Raw genomic sequence first — 20859 nt, 5'->3', positions numbered from 1 at the left:
AGCTTGGCCATGTGAAATTTCAAACCATAATGAGTATTCAGTAAGATTTGTTGCACAAATGATTAATAACGTGGCGAAACATCAAGAAAAAACTGTTCACGAAAATTACCAACGGAAACAGTATACAACATCATATAAATGATGACAGCACATAATCTCTTGAACATATGTTTTGTCATAACCTTAGCTGCCCTCTTCGATTACCGTCATCTCAATCACAAAAGTCAATTTAATGACATTTCTCACAGATCCAGATAAGAATCTGTACCACTCACCAGAGTTGTTATGCTTATGTACATCTTTTTTTTCTGTTACTTTCATGTTCAGCTTGAGAAGTGAGGGTTTGATCTGAGTATCTTCTTTGCTAAGCTGCGAATGTCATCTCTACTCGACTCCACTGATATTCTTACAATCTCTGTCACGCTTCCCGTTCTTTTGAAATCATTTGCGTTTGCCTCTGCATCGAATAAGAGGAGGTATGCATGTTAGTCATGTCTCAACCGCACAAAGTTTTGATATAGAGAAAGACATGTGAAATCAGCTTTACTCAACCCAATATAGGCTTACCATTTTGAGCTAGATGGCAAAGCGCAAGCTCAATGTGACGTTGTGTTGATGCGGATTCGATATGTGAGTTTGAAGTCAACCATTCAAGAGCACCCTCTTCAAGGAGAAGAGAACGGCCTTTTCTACGCCCTGTGATGCATTAAGATCATTCAAGGTATATTAGCAAAATTGTCTCGGATATGGATTTATATTTGTAAGCAAATACGTAGTTACAAACCTTGCATGATTTCGCGAGTTTCACACTTTGCAAAATTTGCCATCCCTCTTGCCACTTGAGCAACGATATCTATGTTTCCGGACTGCGCCATCGTGAGTAGTCCCTTGATGCCTTCCTCTTCTTTCAGGAGCTTAAGAAACTTCTCTGTTTGTGCAAAAACACAGAGACATGTAAGAGTTAAATACATACTTATCATCCCAGCACAAAGCTTCTTCAAATATATTGGCTTTTGCATATGCTATACAGTGAAGACATGCATTGGTGCAGATGAGTAGATGCGTTTGAAAATCTTGTGCTCACCGTTTCCACATAAATTGGCAAGTGCACCAGCTACCATTCTTAGAGTCTGTGGATCATCTGTTTTGGTCACCATCTTCGCTAGCAGTTGAGCACCTCCTTTATTCATTATTAGATCTTGACTCTTCTCTGCGGTTAATAACAGAAACCATATTATTGAAGCATGGCATGAAGAACAGTCTAACGCAACTTACAGATCGAATATTCAAGCAAACCAGCATTGTAAATAAATACCCACATGAGACCACTTAAAAATCTAAATTGGAACAACGATATCATAAAATTACTTGAACCACCAATATAAGTTCTTACCGTTCATTGCCAAATTAGCGATTGCACCAGAAGCCACTCTAAGAATTGTTGAATTTTGAGATGACTGAACAAGCATTAGCAAAGCTTCTACACCCCCTTCCTCCACAATCTTCACCTGATTAGATTCTAAAACACACACACACACAGAATGCATGTCGTTTAGGTACAATGACACATGATATACAAAGGTGAAGTCAGTACTTTACAAACTGAGAATCCACTTGTAACAGTAGTTGAGGCTACTGACACACGCTAATATATAGAGCGATGAAATCACACACCTTCAGCGGCCAGATTGGCCACCACTTTAACAGCTTGGATTTGAACTTCCAAGTCTTCGGACTTAATCAGGTGTAGTATCTTCTGAACTCCCACTGAAATGGAAGTAGAAACGAAAATGTCAATTGGATTACCCCCAACGATAAAATTGAGCTAAACTCATGAGAAAGAATCATGCCTTCTTCACAAAGTCTTGCCATGGTAGCTCTCTGTCCAGATAGAGACTTTTTTAACCCTTGCGCTCTCTGTGAGCTTGTTAGAGCTCCAGATTCTGATGGTCCTTTTGGAAGATCTTCCTTCACACGCTTGTCCTGTGAAATGAAACAGACTTAGCAAGACCATGAAGTACAAATGCATGTTAAACAGGTGAAACAATCTCATAGTAAATCCACCTCAACACCAATTTCACTTTCCCTTAGATTCTTCTTTAGTTTGGAAAGCTCACTCTCCATTTCCTTTCTCTGTTTTTCTTCCAAAAGGAGCCTTTCCTTCATATCCCGCACCTCTTCGCCAAGTTTTTCCTATGTAAAACAAATTTTAGTTTATACTCACCAGCGGAAATCACCAGTTGGATGTTTTGAATATGACCAACTCTTAATTGTGTGATATTCTTTCTGTAAGCAGATGTTTAGGGGTCACACCTTTTGGTGGAGCAGATCATCATAGTCTAATTTCACTGTCTGGAGTTCATCTACTGTGGACTCATACATCTGTGAAAGTTCTTCTAGTTTTTTCCTGAGTTCGTTTGTCTCTTCATTTTCCTGAACCCAAAACCAAGAGAAAAAAAAAGTTGGAAGACATAAAGTTCTGCGAGAGCTGAAGCACAAAATAAACATTTATCATGCTGAAAAGATTTAAAAAAAGAAGACAGAAACATAAAGCTGAAAGTATCATTCTTAAAAATCAGGAATAAGCCAATAACCTGTGATAAAACTTGGCGATCGCTTATAATCCTTTTCATCTGTCTAAGTTGCTCCTCTGCAGAGTTAGACCGAGCATGTTCATCTTCCAATTTCTTCTGCAGCTCCGCGATTTTAGATTCATAGGTGTAAGTGGCTTCAGCAAGTTCCCTTTGATATTGATAGTTGCCTATCTCTTGTTCCTAGAACACCAAAAAAAACATTAGTCTGAACACAAAACTAATGCATTTGTTTTTTTATAAAAAAAGTTTTAGTATTAACTAACATGAATAGACTTCTGCTGATTACTCAAAACATTTTTCATTTCGTTCAACTGATGCTCGGCCTTTGTTGACCGGGCTTGTTCATCCTCAACCCGCTGAACCAAATCCGCAATCTTTTTCTCATATACTTGACTGGCATCTGCAAGTTTTTCCTTATATGCTGAACTTTCCAGCTGCTGTTGCTACTAACAGTTAAAAAGACACTGTCAGAGCCTACGAAACTATACATACACAACTCCAAAAAAGAACACTGCTTAAAATATATCTTATACAGATGCCAAGCCGTTAGAGAAAACAACCAAGAGCTTATGTGAGTAGTTAAATAAAGATCAAACGAAAGAAAGTCGTAGTCAGTCAACTAACAATATATTTTAAGTAGTTGCTGAGCGAACTACGAGCACATGAGAGGAAGTGTACCTTTGTTTTTTTCAAGTTCATCTCCAATTGTGAGGCTTTATCACGCATTAGATCACACTGATCTTTCTGCATTTCCAGATCCTTCAATAGTTCTTTCATACGGAGCTCCAAGCGGGCATTTTCCTTCTCCAGGAACTGTAATTCAGATACACCCCTCAAAATATAAGCACCAGATAATAGTATAAAAGGCATCATATCAAGAAACTAGACAATAGTTCAATATAAACAAAAGAGTAGCCGATCATTACGAGAGACAAATACCTTGGACCTTGCCGTGATTTTTTCTGCTTCAGCGAAAGTGTTTTCACATTCTCTCAATCTTTTCTCCAACTCGTGCTTCTCACTATTTCTAAGTTTGGTTTGTCTTTCGACTTCTGCAGTAAGATGGTCCACCTGAGTCTCAAGCTTCCGACACAAACTTTCATAATCGAATTCTTCTTTAAGCTTTACCATGTTTACTATTTTCATTGCCTGTAAAAGTAAGAGAAAACCAACAAGGCCTTACTCAAAAATTCTCTGAAAGATATAAAAGACTACTAATATCAGAAAACTGTGTCTTTCTCAGTTTACGATCTGCAGATATAGATATAATCATGGATCAACAGAAATATGAAACTGACCCTTTGTCCGAACATTATTGTGCTAGTTGTTTCTGCATGATACCGTGCAGACGGCCCAATTGTTATTATAAGTGAAGTCCTTGCAGAACCTATTTGATCAGTGCCAAAAAGAAAACAATTTCAAAATCTATGTAATACGCACAAGCTTAACTAGATTAACATGAAAAATGTATAAGACACGCAGAAGTGAGCCACGCTTAGGAGTTTGTGTTTTTATAAATGGCTCAAGAAAGTTCTGATTAACTAACCCCCGAAAGAATCACGAAGAAGCCTGGTTAGCTTAGAATCTCTTGTCGGTATATGAGAACTGCCTTCAGCTAATGCGTTTATGCATTTTCCCAGCGATGTCAGTGAAAGATTAATGAATTTCGCCTCTTCAATCAAGTGGCCATCAGTGCCTTAAATAAATAAAAAAGGATATAACTCAATCATAACCTCTTGATATAACATGAAAGGGTGGTTATATGAACAGTAAAGGAGTTCAAACCAGATTTGTTTATTCTTTCTGAGCCAGCAAGATCCACAATTAGAAGTTTGCTCTTTCTAACTCTTGGAATGCCTCTATCTCCCAAAGATTCAGGTTTTGGCGATTTAGTTCCTGTTTCAGTCTTTTCATTCATAGCCCGCCTAACATAAACCTGCACAGAAGATATACCTTTCATTAATCCAAAATATGGACTATCTTTAACGAATAAGAACCATAAGAGACCAAATATTCTAAGATGTCACAACACACCGTAAGAATTGCATGACTACGTGAGGATTCTGTATTCATCTTTGTATTCGCCGCATGGCGGTTTGTCTCACCGACTTGCAAAACTTGAAAGAAATGGTCTAGATCTTGAATGTTAACTACTGTCGCCCCTGGTACTGATACTTCCCCAGTCTTCCCATCCTCATTGATTGAAATGTTGTTTTTCTCAGGTGCAAGAAGATCTTGTATAGTCTCCATATAAAGCTGTGAATTACAAGAAGAAAAATATAGATTCTTAGGCATGGATATTAATATAAGGTGTAGAACCATTCCAAAATCCACACAAGGTTTCCGTCTGATGTCTCTGAATCTTCAACAAGATTACCAGATCCTAAGCATTGAAGTGATACTACTATTTCGATATACATGAAAAAAAGATATCCACACAGAAGAGTGTCACACCTGCAAAAAAGAGATCTCCACGGAAACAGAAGAATCAGAAGACGCGCTGGCAAGTATGTCCTCGAGAGCTCGAACCATGATACCACGCTCAGCTGCATCATCTTTACCAATTTTCCCCACCGTGTAAGTCTTACCCGTGCCGGTTTGACCATAAGCCATAATTGTGCCATTGTATCCACTCAAAACACCCTGCAGATCCAATGCAGTACTGATTGAATATCCATAAACAAAAATCCTCAAAGATTCTACATGAGAGAAGTTTCTAACCTCGACTACAGGTTTGGCTACACCTTCATAGACGCGTTTCTGAGAAGCTGTATCTGTAAAGACTTCGTCAAATCTATAGGACTCAGAATTCCAGTTGTTTTTCCTCAACTTAAGCCGCTTTATCTGCATAGAAGAACAAAGCAAAGAACAGTTACTAAGGAGGAACTGAGTTGCTCTTCTGATACGAAACTATTGACTTAAGAGATAGATAGGGAGAAGGCACCTCAGGTTGTAACTCAACAAGATCAGCAAAGTCAGCATCTGATTTAAGCTCCTCACCGTTACGAGGTCGAACTCTTACAGAAACTCTCACCCTCCCTGGATCTGTAGAGAAAAAAAACTCAATATCGAAGTTCCGATTCATCTAAATTGAACGATCATCACTAACAGTCCTAATCCCTAAATCGAGTATACCATTTCCCTAGAGTGAGAGTCAAATCCGTTAACGCAAATGGATAATCGTACGGATACACGAAGGAGAGAGAGAGAGAGAGAGATACCATTGTCGTCGTCGAAGTCTTTAGACTGAGATCGGCGGACGGGAGTGCCGGAGCGACGTGCAGAAGGAGAAGCGGCGGAGACGGAGGATATGGTGGAGGAAGGTCGATCTTTAGGGCGAGGGGAGTGGTTGATCGGAGCGACGAGAGAGGTCTTAGAGGGTAGGTTCAAGGAAGACGAAGAGAGGGAAGCGGGATTGCTGGGAGGCAAGTGCTGCTGAATCCGCTCAGCCGCGTGCTTCGCCGACGATCTGACGGTGGAGGATGAGTTCGAAGAAGAAGTCATAGTAGTGAAGCTCTCTCTCGATGCACGAAAGGGGGCAGAGATTGATTGATTGATTTTCAAAGGAAAAGTGAATTTTGAAAAGTTCGTGGAGAAGTGGAAAGAGAGATGAAGGGAAGAGAGGAGAGGAGAGGGGGGCACGACTCACGACGGCTGTGAATGAATGCAAAATATGGGTTCCCGCGTTCGTGGTTTAGTGGGTGACGTTACGGACCCTTTTGTGTATTTGTTTTCTTTTTTTTTCCAACACTTAATCAATTTAAATCAGTTTAAATATGTTAAATAAAACATTAATGTTATTACAAATCTATAAATTTATCTAATTTCTTTTGTTTTGCATATATAATCTTGATAATATATCACAATAAATTTATAATTAAATTTTAAAACTAAAATATGTCATATTAATGTATAGTATATATAAAATAAATCAATAATTTATTAACGCCAATGTTTCGCCGTCTAGTTGCTAGTTTTCTATAATGCACATAGCTACCTCTTAGAAATTTTTAGAATATCAGCATTAGGAGAGTATTGTTAGTAGATTTGTGAAATCGATAAATATAATATAAAAATGAGTGATTTTTCAAATAGATTATTTTTAAGTTTTTTGTACAAAAATAAATTTTAAAAAGAAAAATAACTAAAATATATTTCATTAAAGAGATAAAAGATATTTATACCTTAAATATATAAATACAAATAAATAAATAAAAAGTAATATCGAATGATAACCTTAAAAACATTTTGTCACAAATATAGCTTCAAAAAAATCAAAATAACTAGAATGTTTCATTAAATATGTAAATATACACTTATACACCTAGAATTAGCTAATCTAATTTTTTTGAACACTTAGAATTAGCTAATATATTTATTTTCAGGTTTTCTTTTTGAAATTCAAAAATGATTTTTGAAACTATTTAAAAATAATTATGTTTCAATTTTTAATATTATTTTTTTATTTTTTATTTACTAAAAATTTTAAATCTTACTCCTAAAATCCGACCCCTTAATTTTAAATTCTAAATTTAAATTACCTAATTCTAAGTGTATATTTATCTATTTAATAAAACATTATAGTCATTTTGATTCTTTGAGATTATATTTGTGACAAAAACTCTTTTACGACTATCCTAAGATATTTTTCTACAAAAATTATAGTTTAGATTTTTTTTATACAAATGAAAATATAAATAAACTAAAACATTATAAATAGTACAATACAAGTTAATGAATTTATCTAATAGCATAGGATGACCAACGTTCAAAAACTCACCCGAGATGTCGATTAATCGGACAAACTTTCGCTTCTCGTTATTTTTCATGGTAAATTCATCAAAATCGTTAAGTTACAAAAAAAAAATCAACAAAATCGTTTAGCAAATCAGATTTATAAAAAAATAAAAATAAATTGGTTACAAATTTGATAAAAAAAACAATTAATAAACACACATATGTCTCGTAAAATTTTCCAACGAATTTCTGAGAATTTTTTCTCACAAACAAATTCGTCAGATATTTGTGAGGAATTCATTTTCCTGGCTGTTCTTTCTTTTTGTAGTGTGCAAGCAACACGTCTAGGGTTGCCTAGTACAAACGGACAAAAATGTAGGGTTATTTCTAAACTCATGAATTCAAAATAAGTAGCAGCGGGTCCAGCCAATCAATGGTCCATAACTTCATATGAATACCAAACAATATATAGAGTGGATCCCAGATTCTTATGGACGTACACTCTCTTAAGTCTTAACATTTTTCATACTGATTTCCCGGGGATAAAAAGTCAATTAAACATTGCCAATTGTTTTGTCCAAAAACAAAAAGACATTGCCAATTGTTTTTTCTTTTAATAAACGTGGTCTTGTCTACCTCAACATCTGTAAACTCAAAAAAAAAAAAAACAAATCTGTAAACTCACATATTTTTGACACATGAGAGAGACTTTAAAGCAGTGTCATATATCTGGCGAGTGAATGGTATTCAAATGTTCTAGTATATGTTTTTGTTTTGTGGTGATGCATACAAATCAAATAATCAATAATATATTTGTTGATGCATTTTCATTTCAATTCAACAATTGATGATCAGAATACAGTAACGAGTAGAGAGAATATTATCTTACATTACTAACAAATAGTCAAATACTAATTAAAGAGGTTTTTATTGTATACACAAAACTGAGTAGACATATTACATAAGCTTCTTTAGTCAGAGTCAATCCAAAGGTTCCCTATACACATATATAATCTATACTGAAACAGATAAAGATACCACAAGAGCGAGACCGTTCATGGAACAGTAGATATCACAACACCTTCAAGTTGCTGAATGATCTCCAACAAGCTAGCAGCTTTCCTCTTTGCTCTATCAGTCCCATTCTCGGTAAGTTCCTTCAACGCAACATCTGCACCAACCTCTCTCGCTACATTCAACCTCTCCATATTCCCAATACATAGATACCAAAGTATCGCAACAGCGTTCTCCCTGTTCCTCGGTGACCCTGTCCTTATAATCTCAACCAAAACAGGAATAGTATCTGCTTCACCTATAGCTCCCTTCCCTTCTTGGTTCGTTGAAAGTATCGCCAGGATAGCCAAAGCTTCATCCACCATTCCTCCACCTGCATCTTTCAGTAACCTTGTCAGAGGATCAACGATACCTCCTTTAATGGCTCTTGATTTGTTCCCTTGGTATATGCACAGATTGAATATAGCCGTTGCCGCGTCTTTTTTCCCTCTTCTTGTTCCTTCCTCGAGCAAGCTTATAAGGGCCTGGATAGCTCCAGCAGCACCTATCGCCACTTTGTTTTCATCCACAACAGATAAGCTGAAAAGAGTCGCAGCTGCGTTCTCTCTAGCCTCCATGCTTCCGTTTTTAAGCACTTCCACTATATCTGTGATGGCTCCTGCGTCAACGATGGCTCCTTTGTTACCTTCGTTTATAGAAAGATTCAGAAGCGCTGTCACGGAATGTTCTTGAGTCCGAGGGTCCGGTGAGGATAGAAGCTCTACGAGGCGCGGTATGGCTCCAGCCTCGGCGATGCAGACTCTGTTGTCCGCGTTCCTCTTGGCTAGTAGCCGAAGCTCTCCAGCCGCAGCTCTTTGCTGTTCTGTAGTGCCGTTGTCTAGTTTCTCTAACAAGGCGAGGACGAATGCTCGGTCACAATCCGAAGAGCTGCTTCCTCCTCCTCCTCCTGGTCTTGTGGTTCTGTGGCTCCCTTGGTTTTGAGGAAGCTCAATACCGTTGCTCTCACACCATAGAGCAATGAGACTCTTTAACACGTAGTTAGGTGTTAATCCGGAATGCAAGAGCGTCTCCTGAGATTTCGGACAGGTTTTGTGACCAGCATCTAGCCACTTCTGTATGGATGATCTCTCATATGTCTGCAAAACAACAAATACATATCAAACTCACTACAATGCACAGAGTAACTTGCAAAAAGCAGACCTGTCCAGTGGAGACGATGACAGGATCTTTCATCAGTTCAAGTGATATCGGACAACGAAAGTACTCTGGTATAACGGGAGAACGATGTCTAGAAATGGATTTGCTGCCGGTGGATGCATCGGGTTCGGAACTCTCGACTGTTGCACAGTCCACCAGCTTTTTGAGAAGAGAGGACATCCTCTGGAAACAGTCATCTGGATCTCCATCGTACGAAAGAAAGTACTCGTGAATGGCGTGTGATTCTTTCTTGAGCTCATCAATGGTGCTGAGCTGGAGCTCCTGTGACAGTCTTTTGAGGATCTCAGGGTCAGGATCTACCACACCCTCTGCAATGGCAAGATCATGGCTTAGCTGCAGATCATAGTCCTCTTGTCTTTCTGTTGCTCTCTTGAATTGAAAATGCAGAAGCTGGACCTATAAAATTCAAAAGAGTCAGTATCATTAGAATTTGCAAAAACTATTGTCTTCAAACCAAACGAAAAGAAACAAAAAAACTTAAATGCTTTGAGAAGAAGTACCTGTTCTCTGACCTCCTCTGAGACCTCAAACTTATCATAAGGGATCTGAGTCAAGGCTGCTTCTATCTCCACTGTCACGTCGTGGAACTTCTGCATAACAGAACCTCTATGGAAGATCTGCCAGCAGAGAGAGAACAAACATAACATGAAATCTTCTTCTTGTTGTTTTAAGTCTCAACTTGTTGGTTTCAGGTCACTCACAAAGTAAATAATGCAACAAAATCATAACTCACTACAATGACATAACTTTTGCAGAACATGAAAAAGCATAATCAGATGAAAAGATTTGACATCATGATGGCAATTAACAAAAACATAATGACTCCTCAAACCATAAACTTGCTCATATAATCAAACAAATGAAACAGCTTTTGACCTTGCAAAAGATATACAGCATAAACCCTAAAACACGAGGTATCTTAAACCCTAAGAAAGTTGCTAACTTTACCATATCTACCAAACGAGAATCGTAAAAAAGAAAGAAATAGTAAAAAAAAAGAAACCTGAAGAAGTTTGCTGCCACCATTGACAGATCGAAAAAGATCTAAGCTTGAATCGAGAGCAATTCTCAAAACCTCGAACCCTGAGAGTTGTTCTTGGTTTAATGCAACAGAGATGTCGATTAATTCCTCGAAGAAAGGGCTGAGAAGGGTGATCCTACGGAGGAGATCGCCTTGGATCCTACCGAAGAAGCCTTTGGAATTGGACAACTTGGAAATTTGCTTGACGGAGTCAACGAGTCGACTCATCAGCTCCTCGTGGGAACCATTCGTTGATCCCATCCCGTCCCAGAGATGGCTCCAAAGGAAGAAGAAGAAAAATGGTTTAAAAGGGAGGATGAAGAAAATGCCTTTAAGCCCTTAATAAAACACAACAGTTATCGCTTGATCGTTTGCCAACGTGACAATAAAGAACAACACCTTAAAGTCTTCTCCTGTCTTAAAAAGCCACAACTTGTCCATTTTCGTACCAATCATCATATTTTTTTATTTTAATTAAGCATCATCAAAACTTGTTTATGTTTATTTGTCTTCTAATATTCGGTTTATAAAAAGATTAATGTTTAAGTGGGCGTTTAGCTTGAAAGACCAATTTATAAATAAAAAAAAATCCTTTGAAAAAATCGTTTCATACAAAACCCGCCGTATCAACCGATTTTTAGAACACTAGTGTCAATGCCGCGTCAGATTCAAGACTCGCTTTTGGATTTGAAAAGGAAAAAAGTGTGCGAGTTGTTGATGCACGGACAACCAGAAGTCAAAACTAGTTGTCAATTAGCTACTACAATAGAGTTATAAATGAATACACATGACATGACAAACTCCGAGTATATGGAATCAGGTCATGTTAGGCATGTCTAAGAGTAGAGGATTTAAACAGCCTAAATAATATATAGACTAGTCTTCTTTTTAAATGGTCAAAAAAATTCTGTAGAATAGCTTCTACGTTTTCTTAATCAGTAGATTATGAATGTACGTACATGTGATAATCATCCCCCATCATTGCTTAAAATTTAGTTTGGCTTCTCAAATCTTCACATTACACAACACACTTTTAACATATATAGAAATACCGTTTAGTAACATTACATGAAAGTAGATTAGTAACCAGGAGAAAGGTCTTTTCGCTGAAGATGGGGATGATCCAAACACTCCGAATCATGATGGTTGAGAGGGACGAGGTAGCCTCTTTCCAATTTCCTATTCACACACACATTCCAATAAGTAAAACATCAAAACCTGCTTCAAAATCAATCTTCTTTCTATGAATCTTTAAAAGTAGCTAGAAAACAAGAACAAAATCAGCAACCAAAGATTTCACTCCCTATCAACTTTTATTCATTCTCCAAATCAAAACTAATGAATATAAAACCAAATCACAAGAGCTCAATCAATGCAGATGAATATACAATTTTGGGGATAAAGAAATGCACACACCTCAAACAGTTCATTTATGTTATCTGCCGTCTTAGCTGACGTTTCAATAAAGAACATGCCGTTCTTCTCCGCAAGCTCCATACCATCCTGTTACAAAATTGAGAATGTAATACACACGCTGAAAAAGCCAGGGACAGTGCAAGTGACAACAAAATGTTCTAAGGGAATCTAGTTGAAGAAGTTTATGCAAAAACTCACCTCGGAGAGTACTTCTCTTTTTTCATGCAGATCAGCTTTGTTACCAACCAAAGCCATCACAATGTCTGGGCTTCCATGCTTCTGCAGTTCCTGTTAGATTTTGGCAGGCAGGTTAAAAAAAAAAGCACTATATGACATTCCATATAACTTGTATATAGATGTGCTACTCTTCTATGGTTATACATGACTTTCTGCAAGTCAATTTATATAGATGTGCTACTCTTCTATGGTTATACATGACTTTCTGCAAGTCAATTCTCAGTCATTTAGTTCAGAAGCTACTGCATGAATCCCAAAACACATAAGAAATAGAACCCTTCGTGTCACGTGAAAGCATACCTTAACCCAATACTGAGCTTTCTTGAACGACTCAGGGCTTGTAATATCATACACAATAACAGCAACTCCAGCTCCACGGTAGTATAGTGGAGCAAGCGCAGAATACCTTTTAACAAAAAAATAACCAAGTGAACACATGTTAAGCTTTAACGAGTATGCAAGGCAATCAACTAAGTAAACACAAATCTACATGGAGGGCTTAACACCTCTCTTGCCCTGCTGTATCCCATATTTCAAACTTCACTGTGGTAGAGTCTTGCAAGGTTATTGTTTGGGACAAGAATGAAGCTCCAACAGTTACCTGAGTCATAACCAATAGTTTTTGAGACTCAAAATGGCAGTTAGGAACACTTTGATACCATAAAAGAAGTTTCAGATGACGATTAGATAAAAGGTCTTACTCACCTTAGATGTTGCGTCAAATTGACCACGGACAAACTGGAGGACAATACAACTTTTACCCACACCAGAATCTCCTAATAGAACTAACTGCAATCAAGTAAATCCAAAAATTAGCAGTCTGCCTTGCACAAACTTGAGAGACAAACTACACCACACAGGCTAATGAGAAGCCATATCCTTTCAGTAGCATAAGAGTCTCAAACACAGCTCCGAAAAAAGATAATGCAATACAGTTAACTCGCTTATACTTAGCTAGGATGAGAAGAAAGTTGAGGCTTTACTACTAACAGTCCACCATTCTATAAAGAGCGTACTCCAACCAATCACTAACCTAAACTGTGTGTTACAGAGATGTGAAGAAAATCAAAACCATAGATCACAAAAAAAGGCATGAACTTTCTTAGCTGCTAAACTCCACTTAGCTATCTTTACAAGTTTTTTTGATAAATCTCTCTAAGGAATCAGTTTAGCAACAAGGTGATCCCAACGAGAGCACAAAGATCAAACCTTCACGCGTAGATTCTTAGCATCTGCTGGAGCTGCATTCTCTGAGCTGGTAAGACCGTTTAAAGCTCCAGAGTTCCTATCTGAAACAACAAACACACACACATCAACCGATTTGGTTTTTCTCAGATTCTTCATACGGAAAAACCCCTAAATCACGCAAATGATCATTCACAATCCCTAATTTCGTGAAAAGCTTCTAATTCAACACCAAAAGGTTTCGCCTTTTTCGAAATTGGTCTTGCGAATAGGTTCCTCTCAGTTGTAATCGAACACCGAGGATGATAAATTGAACAAAACAGAGAGAAAGGAAAAGAAGAAAAACTTGCCTGGAAGAGAAGCAGCACATCCCATAGCTTATCTCTATATAGAGAATTTGATGAGATTATAGAGCTGAGAGATCGTATCCAAGTTTTGGAGGTTGATGGCAGCGAGTCGAGGAAGAAGAAGGATCGTCCTTGACTTTGCCAACCGATTATCCAAGTTTTATTTTAAAGGCTCCTTAACTTTATTTATAAAGCCGTAACTAATTTGCAGTTTATTGAAAAAAAAATATTAAAAAAAAAATATTCACACATTTTTTATAATTTAAAATCATATGTTATAAACTATTTTGTAAATTGCAGAGTTTTTCGCTATTTATAAGTTGCAACTAATAATATTACAAGATTTTATTTTGATCGGATTAAGTTTCTTTATTACACAACAAAGGGACCAAATATTTGTGTATGTTTCTTAAGATTTTGCTCATCTGAGGGATATCATTTTATCGATTTTCTTACCACTTAAAAGTCCATACAAATTAAGTTTATGCCATTATGTTCTCTATATAACTTGATGGATGGACAAAAGAGAAAAACACCACTCTCTGTGAAGTAATAAGAGCTAAGGAGACTACTAAATGAGTTGATTTAGTTTGAAATTGTGCTTAGATAAGTCTTTGTGGTAGTGACTGGTCTGTGTAACCATGGTTGTGCATGTGGTTCATTAAGCGTGACACAGTGATTGTCAAAAAGAAAATATTGTGTCGGGTCTTACAAAACAACCATAAAACCATATAATATTCGCAAGAAAACGCTTAAAAGAAACAGATTCACAAGAACCGTTCAGTACTCTTTCATATATCTTCTAGGTGACAGTACTGCTTGATATTATATATACACAATTATACAAGCACAACAACAAATTAAGGAATACATATATACATGGGTTATTCAGGAACTAAACCCAAGCATAGAGAGTTAAAACAAAGAAGGTAAAATATACAAATTCATGAGATGCATAGAGCCTTCGTTACTTTTTATGGCTTATGAATGGCTTTATCTGTTGTAGAACAAAGTGTTGAACCTAAAGCGTGATTGTTTATGTAGCGGCTGGGAGCAGAGTTGAAGTGAAATCCCTTTGGCAGACAATCATTGATCGCTCCACCGTGAAGTTTGCCTTGTTCGCTACCGCTTGTGTAAAATGTATTCAAGCTCTTGTGGCTTGGCTTATTGGAATCTCTTAGTGGTCTTGATGCAGTGACAAAGGTTGTTTGGAGAGAAAAAGATAAAAGAAATATGTAGAGCAACACAATGAAGGAAATGTAACTCGGCATTTATGTGTGTTTGTGTGTTAAGCTATCAAACCGATTCTCTGAAATGTTTGTGTTCATAGTGCTTGAAGGGAATATATATATAGGTCTATGTGTGTGCGTTTGTATTGACCAAGATACGTACGTGTATCCTTGCGTGGTGGGCATTGGAATAGAACAACTCACATAGAACACTTTTTTGAAAATGCTCGTGCTTCTTATAACTCCAAACCTTCTCCGAACTTTGATTTTCCAAGTCAAAATTCCATGTCATTATTTAACATTTTTTTAAACTCAGTGGTTTTAACGTAGACTACTACACTAAAAGTTGGCAGAAAATATTATTACATACAAAAATAAAAATACTTAATTATGATTTGTGTGCAATAATTCATAACATAACTAAAATATTGGTTATTTAGAAAGGAAAATGTATAACGGTTTTCCCTTAGACTAAGCTAGTGTGCTTTGTAAAGATGTTTGCAAGAGAATCATATTCTATTAGAGTTTTTTCATCTGTATTTTTCTTATAATTTATATTTTCGATCAAAAAAAAATATTTTAACTAGTGCAAATGCGACACATAGATATATTTTAATATCTTATTAAGTTTGCTCTATAGCGACCAGCGACCAGAGTCAGCGACCAGCGACTGCGACTTAATGTCGCTGATAGTGTTCGTTTGGAGGTCGTGCGTTTAATCTCAGCGACTATTTTTTTTTAAAAAAAAATTTTGATCGCACGATTTTGATCCTGCTTTTTAAAATTTCTAGCGTCCAAATTTTTTAATCGCTGGTCGCTAGCGTTTAGTCGCTGCGATCGGTCGTTAAACCCGCGAACAGTAAACGAACAACGTTTGGTCGCTGAAATTGGTCGATGACGCTAGCGACCAGCAAACGAACAGGGCCTTCTTCTCCAAAAACTGATTCTCTCTCTTTTTCTTCATATTTTTCTTATTTTATTATATTTTTACGTAAGTAACTCTCTAAAATATCGATCATTCAATGGTTCTCAAATCATATAACTTCATATTTTATTATATTATTGCAATATTAAAAGATTTTTTGGGGAAAAAGGTAGTGGTAAATATCTAATACTAATATGATAGAGAGGATATAACTGAGAAAATATCTTACGTTCCGACGTACATATGAAACAACGGATTAAGAAATCTTATGGTTTGACCAAAAAAAAAAAAAAAAAAAAAAATCTTATGGGAAAAGTGGGAGAATCTAATTGTACACCTAGTTCGATCCTAAAGGCCAATCTGAAATCTGAACACGAAATAAAAGTCGACACGTGTTAGATCACGCTATTAGATCTTCTACTGGTATTACAACTACGTAATCTGAGATCTAAGCAATCAGAGAGCACCATGTGGATGCTTCACGACACATCAAAGTTTTTAGTTTTCATGTCTAATGTCGGTCCGTTTACCGGTTAGATGAGTGAGTTGTCTTGTCCCTTACTGCCACTTGTCCCAATTGCCACAGTTACAATCTCTGGATTGTATGCTTTTGAGATATTTTGTTCGAGAATAAACCCTTAAAGATCTATTCCAAATTTGCATCCATATTATTGCAACTTCTTAACCCTACATCAAATTTCATTGGTTGTGTTTTACTGGTAAAAGCTTCCATGTAAAAATGAATTAATGTATTCGTGATATGCTGTAATGGTATATGACGTAGGAAATGTTTCTGAACCCAATTTTCCTAGAGGGAATATTACTATCAGCAAATAGCTTCAAGATTAGATGAATGCCAAACATTATAAAACAAATCGCCTATATTTTCAAATACTCAAAATCCCTTGCACTAGTTTATACACGCTCCTTTCGTGACCAAAAAAAAAGTTTATACACGCTCCATTAAGACATTTTGGCCTTGCGGTTTCGTGATGGTGTTTTTTTTTTGAAACTAAGTTTCGTGATGGTGTTATCAGACTGAAATAAGTATTCCAGAGTTTTTCTACAGTCATGAGAGTTTTTTACATAAGGGATTATAATATTATATTATGATATAAAATACCAGAAAAACACCTAAGATCTTAAAACTCGCTATGATTTCATCACGTTAAATATCGCTACTTGTAAGATTCAAATTATTTGCATACTCCGACGAGGCAACGACCCTCAGTAAATTCGATGCAACCTTTCTACAAACAACTTTCCGACTTCCAGAATATTAATTCAAGCTAACTTGATATCTTAATCTCTAAATATAATCGGAAAACTCAAACTATGGTATATTTTTTGGTCGAATATCATTCTTGACTTCTTGTATATTTCATTCTTATTTGTGACTTGAGAATTGAAGGATATGTGAAGGAAGCAACGTTAGTGATCAAGGTGTACTGGTTGTTAATAAGGCAATAGCACATATGAGAGATCCATGTGTTTATTCCTAACGAGGAGCCCATCTGATGATGGACTATTTATTAATTTTTTTTTATTTTTTGAACACATGATGATAGACTATTCATGTGAGGATAATTTGGCGCCCAAATAAATATTACATAGATTTTAATAAAAATCGTTTTATTAAGAAGGAGTTAACAACTCAGGTCCTGTAACTGATCTTGAACTATAACTATTAGGGATCCTCGTGTGCCAAGGATCATATCGAATATTCTCATTGTCAAGATAATGATAACTTCCATTATGTTAGGGATATTTCATGTTCTTGTTTCGGGAATGTCTTCTCTTGAGATTGTATATATACGTTGTAAAGGTTAATTTAATGGAAGTTAACAATAACAGTCCATCAAATCTAATTTGAATAAATCTTTTCGCCGAGACAAAGGTCTACGTACTTACTACCTAAAACCCGTTAAGCAATATGTTATTTACATTTCTAAGATTTGCTTACGAATAATCAGACATTACAATATTAATATACAACACAATAATACAATAGTGATGGGTGGTTTATGTCTGCATGTGTCGAGCTTCTTATCATCTAGTACACAGATAAACATAAACCATCATAGATCGTCAATAGATTCATAATGCACAAGTGTGAAAATAATAATCGAAACAACTAATTAACGTGCTGAATCTACTTGGAAAATAATTGAAAATACGTACTATAAGATATAATAAAGCATGTGAAGACGAACATATTTATATAGCTGGAAGCGGCGAATAAAAAGAGATTAAATGTGGGCATGTTCGTTTTTGTATTTCATATATCAAATATGTACAAGTTCTTGAGTTGTGGCTTCGAGATACGGTTGAATCATTGCCACTCTTACGTTAAGAAAAATTGAAAATATCATTAAACAGATCCACATGCACACCATGTGGACATTGTTCTACCCTTGCCAATACGGTTTTCTCATAATTCCTTTTTAGGTGCTATTAGGTATTTTTAGTTGTTCATTTGTTATGTAATATTAATGGAAAAACGAGGAGAGAAAAAAATCATATTAATTTGTATTTTGAACCTAAATAAGTTAAACCGAATTGTACCAAACCAACTTTTAGCCTTTTGTTGGGTTTTTAATGAAAATGTCGACAAAAAAAATTATATGAGACTGAAAGAAATATATATAGTGAGTTATATATAATGGATAAAACACAAACGCATGTATACATTCATATATAACAATCAAGATGATTATTGTAGTTTTATATAATTCATTATTCTTAGTGCGTGATAATGTTAATTTGTTGATAAATTCTTCACAACACATGTGATATTTGCAAGAAAAAAAAACAAAATTATTGATAAAGTACAAATAGTCGCCAATCTAAAGATAAAAAAACTTTCTTTTGCTGATCATTTATATGTGGAAAACCATTTCATTGTAGTTACAGTTGAAATACGCTTACAATAAAATATTTGTCATATAGTTATAATTTAATCTGTATCTAGAAAATATTTTTTTGTAGGAAATTTGTGATATATTATTTTATTTGATCATCCTTGATTTAACAGATAAGTTGATACCGTTAATTTGAATTCTTACCATTTCTAAAATTTTATATATAGAGAAAATGAAAATTCAGTGTTTTTATTATGTATTATATATACAGTTCCAAATTAATATAATTTAATATAATCAAGGTCTAGTTTTTAAGATATTCAGTGAGTTATAAAAGGATAACTAGATTTTGACCCGCGCTTTCAAAGCGCGGGATTTTTTCAATTTTAAAATTTAAATTGGAAATATCATAAGTTTCATATTTTATATTTTTATTTATATGTGGGTTGACTATTATTTAGTTTTTTAATTATATAATATTCTTGTAATTATATTCAACTTGTGAATTAATTTTAACTATTGTAACTCAATTCTGATTAGTTAACTAAATGGGTGGCCCGTATTTTACCATTTATCATATATAAACATGTGTTTGTTACTATTTAGATAGAATTATTATCATTTATTTTATTGATGGTTACTATTTTTATGTCTATAATAATATACTATTATTATTATTTTTTGAAATGTTTTATAACAGCATAGTGTAAATATTAATGTTTTATTACAATTGTAAAATATCAAAGTAGCCCAAAATGATTAAAAATGAATATGTTTTGTTAAAAATTCGGATGTATATTTTTGAAGTTAATAGATTTAAATCATTTGATATTTTGGAGAATGTTCTCTTACCTATTTTTTGTCCATTTTTTTACCTATATAATTTTTTCGATATGCACTAATTTTTTTTGTCTATATATTTATTAATTAACAAACAAAATCAAGAATTACCTATCTTATTTATTGTAATTAAGTCAGTATATTACTACTAATCCTCGAAATCTTAATTTAACAAATTGGAACAAATTCATTATTTTAAACATAGCTAAAGTTAGATTTTTGTAATAAATAGAAAACAAATATTTTATTAGTGTTAACATTGTATATGTAGATAGTGAATATTTGTTTTTTTAATAAAAAAGTGAATGGTTTCATTGATATATATTTTGGCAAATATGTAAGCAAACTGTTGAAAAATTAATAACGTTTTGGAGTAGAAAATAATTTTGTTGTGAAATGGATGTATGGATAAACATTATATAGTCTCTGTCATATAATTGTTTTGAATATAAATATTTTACCCATTTAAAAAATAAAAAAACGTGTAACAAAATCTTTTAAAATTTATGGTAACAAAATCTTTTAAAATTTATGGTAACAAAATCTTTCTTTAGCAAGTATATTTTTATAATTAGATTTGGCAACAAAACGAATATATATATTTTTAAGTAAAAAATTTAATGTTGTCACTTAAATATAAGAATGACACAAGTAGTAATATTGATAGAACTATAAGGGCAGAATCCTATGTGTAATAGTATAGATATAATTGAGAAGTCTTGAAAAATCACATATTAATATTTTTTAAAAATTAAGACAATTCTATTAAAGTTAATTTTTAAAAATAATTTTTTGGATTCATTTATGATATAATTAAAGTAATTTTATTACCAACATTAATGAAATAATCTACCACTATAATTCTCCAATTTTTTAATAATTAATAACTCTATGTGTAATTTTTATGAATTTCAAAATAAATGGCTAGAATCGTAGTTTTTAGAATCTAGAATATGGCATATGCCTAATATTATAGATACAGTTTACTGAAAAGTTAAATTCAGTTACCATTTACTGGAAGATCGTGTAATATTTGTTTCTAGAAGTCGAGATATTAGCATTGGGTAGTTAGATTGTGTTATTATATCTTTGGCTAACATAAGACGTGGAAATTGGATTTTTAGAGTATAATAATTAAATGCTGCTCAAATGTAATTGGTTAACATTAGTTGAAAACAATACTGAATTTTTAAATTAAAAATAATAAAAAAATGTTAGTGGCATTGAAATGTAAT

General features: G+C 34.6%; 3 protein-coding genes across 3 annotated transcripts; all 3 read right to left on the bottom strand.

The window, feature by feature from the left end:
• Positions 1-83: 83 nt before the first annotated feature.
• Positions 84-6285, bottom strand: LOC108856386 (kinesin-like protein KIN-UC). The gene is made up of 21 exons (XM_018630169.2): positions 5816-6285; positions 5539-5639; positions 5316-5438; positions 5049-5237; positions 4629-4850; positions 4380-4530; positions 4141-4290; positions 3893-3981; positions 3534-3743; positions 3273-3407; positions 2858-3037; positions 2595-2774; positions 2314-2433; positions 2065-2193; positions 1851-1983; positions 1675-1767; positions 1394-1519; positions 1085-1210; positions 785-928; positions 568-696; positions 84-457 (listed from the first exon to the last, which is right to left on the bottom strand). The coding sequence occupies exons 1-21, from the start codon at positions 6096-6098 to the stop codon at positions 324-326; spliced, it is 3147 nt and encodes a 1048-aa protein (XP_018485671.1). The 5' UTR covers positions 6099-6285; the 3' UTR covers positions 84-323.
• A 1947-nt stretch (positions 6286-8232) lies between these two features.
• Positions 8233-10961, bottom strand: LOC108862341 (U-box domain-containing protein 14). Its single transcript, XM_018636439.2, has 4 exons — positions 10567-10961; positions 10064-10180; positions 9546-9959; positions 8233-9481 (listed from the first exon to the last, which is right to left on the bottom strand). The coding sequence occupies exons 1-4, from the start codon at positions 10843-10845 to the stop codon at positions 8387-8389; spliced, it is 1905 nt and encodes a 634-aa protein (XP_018491941.2). The 5' UTR covers positions 10846-10961; the 3' UTR covers positions 8233-8386.
• Positions 10962-11544: 583 nt separating this feature from the next.
• Positions 11545-13938, bottom strand: LOC108862342 (ras-related protein RABF1). Its single transcript, XM_057011417.1, has 8 exons — positions 13769-13938; positions 13447-13522; positions 12943-13026; positions 12744-12838; positions 12538-12643; positions 12199-12288; positions 12001-12087; positions 11545-11763 (listed from the first exon to the last, which is right to left on the bottom strand). The coding sequence occupies exons 1-8, from the start codon at positions 13795-13797 to the stop codon at positions 11722-11724; spliced, it is 609 nt and encodes a 202-aa protein (XP_056867397.1). The 5' UTR covers positions 13798-13938; the 3' UTR covers positions 11545-11721.
• Positions 13939-20859: the final 6921 nt, after the last annotated feature.

The sequence above is a fragment of the Raphanus sativus genome, chromosome 5 (assembly GCF_000801105.2).
Source record: "Raphanus sativus cultivar WK10039 chromosome 5, ASM80110v3, whole genome shotgun sequence".
In the NCBI taxonomy this organism is placed as follows: domain Eukaryota; kingdom Viridiplantae; phylum Streptophyta; class Magnoliopsida; order Brassicales; family Brassicaceae; genus Raphanus; species Raphanus sativus.
The sequence above is the reverse complement of the archived record's forward strand: the minus strand, read 5'-3'. Positions and strand labels throughout refer to the sequence as shown.